The sequence below is a fragment of the Drosophila gunungcola genome, unplaced genomic scaffold (genome assembly GCF_025200985.1).
Source record: "Drosophila gunungcola strain Sukarami unplaced genomic scaffold, Dgunungcola_SK_2 000066F, whole genome shotgun sequence".
Taxonomy (NCBI): Eukaryota; Metazoa; Arthropoda; class Insecta; order Diptera; family Drosophilidae; genus Drosophila; species Drosophila gunungcola.
Window position 1 is genome coordinate 320761 of NW_026453229.1, and position 12844 is coordinate 333604.

General features: G+C 42.4%; 1 protein-coding gene and 1 non-coding gene across 2 annotated transcripts in view; both read right to left on the reverse strand.

The window, feature by feature from the left end:
• Window positions 1-857: 857 nt before the first annotated feature.
• LOC128264333 (uncharacterized) overlaps window positions 858-12844 on the reverse strand; it is a 56983-nt gene continuing 44996 nt past the window's right edge. The window contains 3 exon segments of the mRNA XM_052999760.1: window positions 858-3184; window positions 6919-7044; window positions 7806-8269. Of these exon segments, the coding sequence (XP_052855720.1) occupies window positions 2458-3184; window positions 6919-7044; window positions 7806-8269 (1317 nt within the window). The 3' untranslated portion in view covers window positions 858-2457.
• Window positions 9380-9451, reverse strand: Trnap-cgg (transfer RNA proline (anticodon CGG)). The gene has a single exon. It is a non-coding gene; the product is annotated as a tRNA-Pro (tRNA).

A 12844-nucleotide genomic window follows, 5' to 3' on the forward strand; every position in this document is an offset into this window, starting at 1 on the left:
GACAAAGAAACAGGACATCAGGACATTTTCATAAGCACTGATACTGATTATGACACCAGGACGAAGGCCGAAGGCAAAGACAAAGACAAAGACAAAGAACCAGGACAACCACCCTCCTTGTATTTGGCGAACAAAAGTGCTGATAAGCAGCCTGTAACTATTCAATGGCTAAGTTATATATATATATGTATATAGAATAGTGGGGCCCCCAGGGGCTGGGAGCTCTCACATGTGCCCGAAATCGAAATCTATAAATGACTTTTATTGTTATGGCCTGCGGCGACATGGTCCTGGCTCCATAGCTCCTTGGCTCCCGATCCCTATCCCAATACCAGTTCCAATCCCAATCCCAATCCTAATAAGACGGCAAACTTTTGCATCGTATATTGAAAAGATGCGCTATCTCCATGGCAAAGTTTTGCGGTCGTCGCAGACAAAAGACGCGTACGCGTGTTCCCTTTTAAAGTTTCATTAATCAATATGGCTCAGGGGGGTGGCTGGCTGGCTTTTCTGGTTTTTGGTTTTATTATTTCAATTGCGGAGCGGAGCGAAGCTCAAAAATATGAGGCATCATTTATCAGCCTTCCATTCTGGTGCGGATTGGCTGGGCTGGGCCGTTTGAGCGCTGTTTGGGCTGTTCGGGCTGTCTGGGCTGTGGATTTGAAATTGGCAACAACAATGCCGTGATTAATGGCCGTCAAAGCGAAAGAGTCAACAAATGTCAAGCGACAAAATGCAATCGGCAGACGGTGGGAGTTACAAAAAACCCAATCCAGTGGCCCATAATATCATACTGCCATATCCCAAGCCAAAACCATAGCAAAACCCTTGATGAAATGAATGCCAACAACTGCGGGTTAATTTTTTCAAATGTTTGTTAATTACATTTATTGTTTCCTTTTGTTTTGTTTTGCTTTAGCTTTTGTTTTATTTTTTTGCTTTTTTACTCTCTTTTTTATTTAGTTTTTGATTTTTTTCATTTGCATTTGCATCTGCATTTGTTCTGGTTTTGTTGTTTTTGTTTATTTATTAATAGTTGCTGTCCAAAAAACATGATGGAGTATGGTTTGTGTTTTTGTAATGTATATGCACGTGTATGTATAGGTCTAAGCGGGTTTATCTTACACTTTAGATATTTTTGATTTAACTTTATGCCTGCTCTCTAACAATACGATACAAAAAAAATATTGGGTAATCGCTCTTACTTAGGTCTGATTATTAGATTATTACGATATTTAACATAGTTTCGGTAATTCGATAGATAGGTAGTATTGTTTATCGCTCGTAGATAGACTGATGATGCTTATACACACACACTTTGGTTTCTCCCTTTACTTAGTATATATTCGCTAGCTCCGAACTCGAACTCTAATTACGCGTATTGATTAGTGTTACATTAGATTGCAAAAAAAAAAAAAAATAAAAAAAAAGAAAAAAGGATTAATAAATACATCCATATTGTAACTAGTTCACTTGGTTATATAGATACATACACACGTCCCTAACTTTACATCGACCCTAGGCTTAGGCTTAGGCTCTTTACATCTACCGCTGCTCTGCTACTTCTATACAAGTACAACGTTCGCCGTGGAAAGAACATTCTTTAGCCTCGCACTAAACTAAACTTAAATAATAATCAACAACGTTGCTCCAACAGACTTAAAATGGAATCAGAACAAAAATCATCATGTGTGCTTAAGTCGTGTGCAGAATGTTTTCAATATTTACACATCAAAGTTCACTTTGCCAATTGCCCTTTAACTTATCCAACTTATCCAACTCATCCCACCTCCTGCGGCTTCTTTCGGATGCACAGATCCACAGACCCATTGAAAATCGAACATTGATCGGTGGGGATGTTTAACTCTCGCTCTCTTCTCTCTCTCTCTATCTCTATCTCTATCGATATTTCAGAAGTCCACATATCCGAATTTCAGCCGCCTCCATCGAATCTCCTCCTCCACTTCACTTTTTATCCTTCATTTATTTTTTAACTTTTTGGCACTGCTTTGAATTTGTTTTGGCACCGCACGCTTCGAGCGTGAAAATAAAATTATTTATGCATTATACATTACACATAGATAAATACAAATATATCTATATGGTGGAGTTTATATATATATATATATAAAAAAAAAGGGATCGCACTATAAAGTCAACAGTTCACAAGGAAAATATGTACAGATTGTCTCGGTGAAAACACAAGAAAAAAAAAAACACCTCGAATAGAACTAAGTAAACATATTGTCTCTTAAATGTTAGAATCCAAAAATGTATGCGCAACTTCAGCAAGTACTTTTGTGTAGGCTAAACTAAACTAGTGATTTCTAAAACTATAAAACTTGAACTCAGTCAAAGCAAACGAAGATTTGAATATCGAATCCGGATGTCTGTATCATCATTATCCTTTCCCATAGCGTTTTCTTTTTCTCCCCCTTCTCGATGATGTCGATTCTCTCAGTTGCGGTTGTAGAACTTTCTTTGGTAGCGCTTGCAGCCGCTGCCGATGCTGCCAACGCCTCCTCCTGTGGCTCCTCCACTGGTGGATCCTGCTCCTCCACCGCTGCCCATTCCCATACCCAAACCCATGAGCTGCTGCTGCTGCTGTTGCTGTTGATGCTGCTGCTGTTGATGCTGCTGCTGCTGCTGCTGCTGATGCTGGTGCTGCAGTCCAAAGCCCGAATAGAATTGCTGACTGGCAGTCGCTCCAACTCCAATGCCAACGCCAACGCCAACGCCTAGTCCAGTGCCCATTCCAGATCCCGTCACAACAGTACCAGCAGCGCCCATGCCCAGGGCTTTATTTTAGCTGGACGCTCCCAGCTGATTCTTCATGTGGGCAGCGGCGGCGGCAGCGGCGGCGGCTGCGGCGAACGGCGATCCACCGCCGGTGGGCGTCTGGGGGCCATTGTTGTTGTTATTGTGATCGCCCGGCGTCCGCGGTCCATTGACCATGCCAACGCCATTGACATTGGCCACCCCGCCGCCGGGTCCGCCGCCCAGCAGTCCACCGGCGTTGTTCTGCGCCCCAGCCGCCCCAGTTGGCGATCCCTGGCCCAGCGAGGAGACGTGGCGCTTCAGCATCGGATGATTGGCCATCGAGGCGAAGACCAGTCGCTCCTCGTAATCGTACTCGCAGAGTATCTTGTTCTCGCACAGGTAAAAGCGGTCGCCCACGCAGAATCTGGCAAAAGAAAAAAAGAAAAAGCGGTTAGTATGGTATGGCAAAATCGCTGGAGGAAGTGGAAACGATTTTTCCACACGCTTAGGCAGCAAAACACCGCCAAGCAGCTGGAAAATGCACAAAGACAATGATGGACAATGAACGATGAGCGACGAACGACGAACGATGATAATTGACAGCGGTTATAGCGACTGTAACCTGCCAACTCAGGAACTCAGGACTTAAAAACAAAAGGCAAAATGGCAAAACGAAGACGTAGGACGAAGGACGAAGGACGAAGCTACTCAGCAGAGTGGCAGACAGGACAGGACAGAACAGAACTGAACAGAACAGGACAAGGAAGTCAGATAAGCGCTGTCAGCAACAGTTTGGCGTAGAAGGAGTCGAGCCAAGGTGGCCCCATTTGCATTGCACTCAGCTCTCAACTCTCAACTCTCAACTGCAAATAAAGTTGGCTCCCAGGCATGGAGCCCTTTGTCAAAATATTTATGTTAGCACCTGTACGGTTGGCGGAGGCAACTCCGCCACGCCCACTCCGGCAAACAGCAAACAGACTCACTCGAACAGAACAGAACCGAACCGAACAACCCATCACCAAACCACCCATTCAAGGGAGCTCACATTACAAACGGAAAAAAGCAGAGGAGAACATGTGAAGTTTTGGGTGGCAGGTGGAGCTACATATGCAAAGCAGACGAGTGGATGTCCTTTGAAAATGGGGAACACGATTTGAAGTAACCCTTGAAAAGGGTTTTACTACCAGAAGACCCAGTGATCCTGCTTTAGATTGAGCAATCTTTGCAGTGTAAATAGGAAAAATTATTTCAAATATCCTTTAAAGGGTTTTACACTAAGAAGGGTCAGTCGTTCTGTTCGTTTTTGGTAATTGTAACTGGCTAATTCAAGTTCTCTCTGCAGTTTAAATTTGAAATCTGGTTTAAAGTTAGCCAATTGAAGGAGAGTCTTTGATTTTAGTACTTGTGAATAAAGCATTCTTAAGGATGTCCTTTAAAATTTGGGAACCCATTTAAAGTCTTTAACTATAATAAGAGCCAGTGATCGTGCTCATTGTACTTGTAAGTCCAATTTTGCTGTAGAATAGTCACATTTTAATCAGGAGCCTTGAACTTGTGAGTCAAGTTTTCTTATTTTCAAACTTATTCAAAGGCTTGTGAATACAATTTTTCTATCGAATTTTACATTTTTATTCATATCTGCAGTATAAATGGGAATACTGGTGTTTATTGCAAATTTAGTAATGGACACATCTATCCTGCCGAATTCCAAAACGTCATCCATCCTGCCATCCAGCAGCAATACTCTCTCCTTAGATGCTCCTCCTGCTCCAGGGCGGGCAAAAAAGAAACGTTTTAAGTTTGATTCCCACAGGGCGGGTGCACTGCAGCCACTTTCGGTGGAGTCTGGGTAAATCAGCTTACAGCAGACTTACAGCGGATATGAAATTTGGCTTTTGATTTACGTCAACATTTTGTTGGCCCGCTGGTTTCGGTTGCGTGGCCAAATCGATTGACGGACGGGTGGGCGTGGCAGATGGCTAGTGGCTGATGGCTGCTGGCTGGAGCAAGGTGGGGTAAAAAATCGCTTTGTTTATCTACCAAAACAAGGCAACCAAAAAAAAATCCAAAAATCCACACGAAAAAGAGTCAACAAAGTCGAAACTTTTGCTTCTTTTGCCGGTATGGCAGTGGCATTGAGCGCACCTGTGACATGGCGATGGCGATGGCGATGGCTATGGAAATGGCAATGGAAATGGACACGGACATGTTGATAAGTGAGTGCCTCTGTGCGGGATTCGCACATCCGGGCATTTCGTCTGCTCCTGCCACGCCAAACAGATGAAGAAACCAACAGCCAACAACCAACAGCAAATTGTCAACAGGAAGTACCAAAAAGTACCAAAAGTGAAAAACAAAAACCAAATATAAAAAAGGGAAATAAAAATACAGTCAACTGGACGAGAGATTTGACTTGGATTCGACGACTCCAATCGGAGCAAGGATGTCGTCGTTCGTTGCTGACGACAGGAAATTATGCAAACCTCACAGTCGGCGACTGCAATGCATTCTGCAACATTTTCCAAACAGCAACAGGAGGACTCACAACTCTCAACGCTCGACTCTTCAACAGGAAAACTCTTTTTGTTTGCCAAATGAAAGCCCGCATTTTAAATGTGGCCATCCAACCAACCAACCAGCCAACCAACCAACCAACAATTGCGAAGGAGGAGAGACGCAGCCGCTGGCCATGCGGCCACGCCTCAATGGATTTTTTCGGCAATTGAATTAATTTACGTGAAAAATTGATTAGCAGCAGAAGGGGTGCCAATCTGTTTTTTTTTTTTTATTTATGAACTGGGAGAAATGTTGTAGGCCCATCAACTTGCTACCGAAAACTTAAATCCAAATCTCATATCCTTAGTCAACTTCTAATATCATATTAATTTTGTAATTAAATAATAAAGGTCAACCCTAAAAAGTAGAATAACTAAGAGAAATATAATGTACAACTGTTCGTTTGAACTGGGTTATATATCTTTCCAACGAAAACTCATCTTATTTAGTCAACTGCTAATATAATACTCCAATAAAATAAGAACAATCTTAAGTCAAAAACTAGTCAACTATATAATGAAATCATTTAATATCCGACAATCTAATATAATTGAACTTGGCGGGGAAACTGCGAAGCTGCCCAAATTATAAACTCAAATCTGTTAAAGAAAATTAGCCACAATGGTTGGAGTTCGTTGCTCCTATTACATTTTTAAAGGCAACTCTCGACAATGCGAAAAAAAGCCAACTCTCGACAATGCGAAAACAAAAGGCCCAGCTGAAGCAAATGCAAAAGCAAATGCAAAAGCAAAAGCAAAAGCAGGCAGATACCCGGATAAGGAGTCGGGGTCAAACGGGTGTAGGGTCGATTCTCACAATATGCCAATATGTTTTAACATTTATTTCAATATTTTTTACCAGCCAGCCAGCGCACACCGTGTGTGGCGGCATTTTTAATATTTAATGTTCGCCTCCCTTGTTGCACAAGCGAAAACGACGACGACGACGACGACAACGACGACTACGAATCGACTATGCTGAGGCATATGTGCGTCCTCATTATTAATGCAGAAACCCGAAACGAAAACGAAACCAAACGGAATTGTGCTGACCAAATGGGAAGAATGAGACGCGATGCCAAGGGCCAGCCTGCAGTTTAAAGCTCTCCAGAGTGACATTTCAGGAATTGGCCAAGTCCAATAAAGTATGTGAGCCGAGAACTGAGCCGCTGATGGCACCCAAAAGGGTTCGGTTCAATGCGAAATTTATGCGGTTTTCATAGAAAACGTATGACACTAAAGGGGTTTCCCACACCCCGTTTGTTTGTTTTGCTGTTAGCTTGTAAACGATGGCAATTTGCCGCCTGCCAGCCATCCAACCATCCAGCCATTCAGCCATCCAGGCGGCACGTTAATAAAACTTCAAGTGCCACTTTGGGCCCGCTTCGATGGGCCAAAGATTAAAAAGGGATTTATGCGGCCACCTCGACTGCGAATCAGTGTGCAAATTGCCCATAAAAATGCATGCGAAATCGTCTGTGCCGGCCGGGTATTAGTCGCTCCCACATCATGGATGATGGATGATGGATGATGGATAAAAGGGGCAATGGAGCCATGAGGCAATGGTGAGGGAGTAGTGAAAAAGATCGCTTTCGAGGCTCACCTGTGGTTGCACTGCTGACAGGCGAAGCACTCCAGGTGGTACACATTGGTGCGGGCACGCATCACCATTTCAAAGGCGGGGATCACCTTGCTGCAGGCGGCACAGTAGCCCGTGTTGCCGAACAATCTGTAATAGAAATAATAGCTTAGTTAAATATACAATAAGTACTGGGAATCTCAGTCGAACATCTGCTATTAAAAGAGATCGACTTGTTGAAGTTTATGTTACAGTAAATATATCTAATGAAGCTATAACCTAAATTAAGCAAAAACCGCTTTGAGAAATTGTCAAAAAAAAAAGTAAAAACATTCTGTGATGTACACTGTGTACATAAGCTACTATCTAAAAACACTCCACAAAAAATAAGACAACATAATAATAAATAAAAATTCATATATTATACAACAGGGATAATTTAGTTTAAAATCTATATATCAGCCAGCTTTAAATGATCTTCTAATTATTACTGAGTGACTACAAAAGATATAATGCAACACTTAAAACTCAACTAAAGTAGAAAAAGTTTCTAATATTTAATATAATTGATTAAGTTTTCAGGTCTTCCATGCCAACAAACTGATTTCATTCAAAGCTATTTATAAGCTAGAGGATTTAAAAAAAACTCTAACTACAATATGCCAATAAAATTAGCAAATGATATACTAGGTCTTCTGGCACAGCACTCTTGTACCTTCTTAAACATTTGTTAATATTTAATCTAATTCTCTAAGCTCTCTTGTAGCCAACACACTGTTCTTCTTTAAGGTAAAGTTAAGCTCAATTAGAGGGATTATGTATAACTTTAGCTAGATTATGCCATTTAAATAAGGAATAAGGGTATACTAAATCTTCAAGCTTAGCACTCTGGCATATTGTTCAAAGCTTACCTCAAGTAGTCGCGCTTGCAGAGCATCAGGTTGCCCTTGGTGTAGAGCGTGGAGCCCACTTCGCCCAGGCGGCAGTCGCAGCAGCCGCACTTGAGGCAATCCTCGTGCCACAGCATGTCCAGGGCGCGGAGGAGGTAGCGATCCTGGATGTGCTTGCCGCATCCGGCGCACAATTGGCTGCCGTTGTTGTTATTATTATTGTTATTGTTGGCGGCAGCGGCGATGCTTTGGACATTCCCGTTGCCATTGTTGCCGCCACCGCCGGCCCCGCCGGAGTTGACCACATTGACCACATTCCCATTGCCATTGGGATTGGGCCCGTTGTTCTGGCCACCGCTGTTCATGCCGGCGTTGGATTGCTGCGACTGCTGCTGCTGCTGCTGTTGCTGCTGCTGCTGCTGCTGTTGGTTGGAGGAAAGCCCGACGAGACCGGGTTCGGTTTTGGTAATGTCCATAGTCATCATCTGGAATGGATCATTCGAGATAATGTCATTAGGAGGGGTTCGTATCAAGGGGATCGTTGAAATGCTATGATATACATATGTGTGTACATGTAGGTTGGAGCTAAATATTTCCTGCCAATAACTGGAGATGGGTGACAAGACGAACTGGTACTGGTACTGATGCCACACGTGCTGCCGCAGGACCGCCTGTTGCTCCAGCTCCTGCGTCTGGACATGGGGCACAAAGAACTTGTCGAAGTTGTAGAAATTGACGCGCTCCTCGTCCTCGAACTGCATGCTGGCATTGTACAGATACTCCATGCCGATGAAATCTCTCAATTTTAATTTTAGTTTAATTTTCTCAGAAGTGTTCTCCCGCAAAAGTTCTCGAAGCGTTGGCTTCTTCACTAACAGTGTTGCAAAATTCCAAACAAACTGCGAGTGCCGCATATTTGGTACATTTTTAAAGGACCGCCATTACTCAAAATGGTACAGTTTATAATTCCATGGCGAATTTTCAATTAAACATTTAAAAATAAAATAGGGCATAGTAGGGTTTAAAAAAAAAAAAAACAAATACGTTAACATACATATATATTATTCAAACTAAAATTGAATAGGATAATATCAGTTGCCCACATTTTCACAATAATAACAAGCTTGCCAAAAATAAAAATTTAGAATAAACTAAAACATAGTGGTATAGCTGTTTAAAAATTTAAATATAAATAGGATCATTAAACAATTGCCTATATATTCAAATAATTACAAGCAATGTGAACTAAACTAAAATCTAGTTGTTTATTTAAAAATAAGTTTACCCTTTAGGTTTGGTACATATTTATGTATGCACTACAAGTTTGTGTTAATTTCGCATAAAGTAACGGCAATTGACAGCTGTGACAGAGTGTTGAGAAATGCGTCACCGCAATGGCGGCGCCACTGTGCCACAGATCGGTACCGTGAAGCATACTTTTGGGCTTTGAAATAAATATAGGCTTTACAAATTAGAACATATATTTGGCAATCAAATATATATTATAATATACTTCATAAATGCCACTTGTAAACAATAAAAAATTTATTAAACATTTTTTTAAGAACAAAAACAAAAAAAATTACTTTCCACTTGGGCTCGTCCGGGAATTGAACCCGGGACCTCTCGCACCCGAAGCGAGAATCATACCTCTAGACCAACGAGCCTGATTGAAACGGCAGCTGCCAACTTCTCAATACAAGCTTCTCGATCGTTTCTAGTATATCCCTTGTATACACTTAACCCCGTATCGCTAACTTTATTCGCCTATTGAAAAGAGCAATTCTTAACATGTGCTTGAACAAGTTGTTGCCAAGAATGACAGTTGAGTCATGAAGACTTCCAGTATTATTTTTATTGTGCTTTGGAAAATCGAGTTGTCGAAGACCGACTGTACTTCTTACCCCGTTTTAATAGTTTACAAGGCCCCCAAAACAATATCTCCGACTGCTTTCGCTCGATAACGTTAACGTTAACAGAAACCAGCAAAGCGAATGGACAGCAACAAATCAATGCACACAAAGGCACATTTACCCACACACAATTCTGTTGAATGCCAAGCGACGATTTAAAATAACGAGATTTATGACAAATTGGCGCCCCCCAAACCTTTGCCACTGTTAAATAGTTTGTTGCAATGTGCAAATTTCAGCCAGCGCTGGAGAAACCCTAAAAATATGCAATGCCTCGTCCATGTTGCACTTACTACACTGGAAAAAACACGGCTTGTTTAAGGCCATTCTTGTCCTTAAGAAGTTTTACAGTTATAAATAAAAATGTATCAAGTCAAATATAAAAACATTACCTAATAATTTGTATTACACAACTTACCATAATTTACAATTTCAGATTAAGTAAGACAGAAGTGACAAAAGACAGAAGTCAGAAAATTAAATTAATTGATAAGATTTTAATTAGGTATGTACTTGTAATACTAAGAAATAAATTTTTTTATTTTCATTTTAATAGAATATAGAACTTTTTTCTTCTGTGCACTCCCCACAGACGGTGGGCACAATGTGTGCTGTGTCTGGTTCTGCTTTTGGCCGCCTCTCTTTTCGCTGATTGCCCCCGTCCGTGTTCCTTGTCCGTTGTCCGTTTGTCCGTTTTTCAGGGCAGAGTACGGGCCAAATGGCTCGCATTAAGCCGTGCGCCATGTAGCGCCAACTGTGACCTCGACTTAACCACGGCCCAAAGAGCGGGGTTATGCAGCTGCTGGAAATGACTTTAATTAGACGGTTGCCTCCGAATCCCCACGTCCTGCCCTGCCCTCCACTTTCTGCGAGGCAGCGGTGGGGTCAAAAAGTCATCAGCAGTTGATGCCCGCTGGTCATTGCAGAGCTCCAGAATGCCAAAATGGGTGGGGGGCTTGGGTGGCACGGATGGTCAACTGGCACTGGACTGCACCGCCGACTCATAAAAATTCAATCAAATCAATTTATGTAAATTTAACGCGACGTTTCAAACAATAACAGGGCTGAAGGCCCGGAGTTGGAGGATGCAGCGCATCAAAACTCAATTTTGGCAGCTGCAACATGCAACATGCAATATGCAACGCCACCACGCCCCCTACTTCGCGGCCCGCACAGACTGCATTGTTATTTAGTTTAGACAAATGAAATCGAATGCTAAACGCCGCTCGGAAACGCGCGTCCATATTAGATTTCATTTTCAATTGCATTTCCACTAGCGCGGTGGGCGTGGCGTGGGCTGCATGAATGCTTTATCAAGCAAACGCCTTTTCCCGCCACACTCACTCACTCACTCATTGCAGATTCATAGTTTTTCTCTCTGTGTGCGTGTGGCCGCTCAATTAATTTATGCATTACATTCCCACAAAATGCTTTTCAATTTGCATCCAATTTTGGCCCGATGCGGAGATAGGCCCCTGGCAAATGATCTCTCTGCTGCTGGCAGCTTGATTGATTGATTGACTCACCCACTGACTGACTGACTGATATGTAATTAGTTTAGTTAGAGTCCGCCCGGCGATCGGACACTTTAAATCTAGCGCTGGCCGAAAAATTAGTAACAAGGATGCAAATAAGCATAAGCAAAGCAGAAGCACTATACACTCAAAAACAAAATGAGCTAAAAAGGATTAGAAAAGGAAAAGAGCTTCTATACACCCGGAAAAATTAACTAATCTAAAGAATAAAAATGAAGTTATCAAGTAGGTACCAACAAAAATGTAACAACTTCTTGCAGTTTATTAAAGCAATTAATGAGGTTAGCTTTTTGTTACACACGAAATAAACAATCTCATTATTAGGCATACAAAATATACCATTAAAATTAAGTCAGCATATGTAGATCTGTTAAAAATATTTATTATTGTACCTACAATTCTATGTTTCATGAAGTCAATTGTACTGGTACAATAGGTCCCCAAGTTAGTCTGGGATTAAAAAAAAATTGTACAAAAACAGGAAAAAAAGGAAGAGGTAAATTATATTTCCGTTCAAGTATATTATTTATTGAGTCGTTTCTAAACAATTCTAAAAAAAAGGGGAAAAGAAAGGAGAGAGGTTTCGAACCTGGGGAAATCCGGGATTCCTACGCCTGTGTGGTACCACCCCTGAGCACTCCACATTTCCGCTGCCCTAAGCCCCACAACACAAACCCTTGCCGAACTAATTGCGCGACCAACGACACTCATTAAAGCCAATCAATATTCAAATTTCACGTGCCAGGTGGGCCGGGGGCGGGCCATCGTATTCCGGTCAGTGCCATAATACCCGGACCCGGGGCCGGGCCTCCTTTAAAAGCCCCTCTGGCGTTTTCACAGTTTAGTTTGCTAAGCGGAGGAGGATGGGGTGGAGCGGCGGGGTACGTTCCGTTCCGGACGAGGCGCTCTATAATTATGCATATGCATGTGACCCAAGTTAGTGGCAACTTAAACCCTTTTTAACCCCAATCCGAGGGACAAAGAATGAAGAAGGGGTCTCTCCACTGGAAATTACGGCTTTGCACGCAAGTTAACGGAAGTCACTTGCTTACTGGCCTGGCCACTGCCACCAACTCCACCACCCCTTTGATCCCTTTCCGGGGGCCAAATAGAGAACCTCTTGGAATTAAGTTAATTTCTGCGGTCAGTTATGTTTATGGTTTATTTATTTGGCCGCTGCAATTTTGTGTCACGTTTTATGCACTTTCCACTTTCCACTTTACACAAGAGTGGGTTGGTTCGCTCAAGGGTGCTCCTCTCATGTGGAGCGCTTTTAATGACACTAATTAGTGGCGGTGCTCATGTGACAAACGCAGCGGCGGAAAACGAGATTGCAACCCCCAGCAAAACGGGTAGGAAAATCACAGGGAAAAAGGGGTGGGGCGGCAGAAGTCCAGCAACAACAGCTGTTGCTGTGCTGCATCATTCACCCCACCCTTAATTGGTAATTAATTTATTTTGCATAATTTTTCGCGCCGTTTTCTCTCTCTCTCTCTCTCTTTCTGTCTCTTTCCCTCTGTTGGTGGCAATGCACATTATGCCGCTGACATGTTGAAAAACAGGGGAAAGGGAAATGGGCCGAGTTTGTATATTTACTTTTCGGACTTTGGCG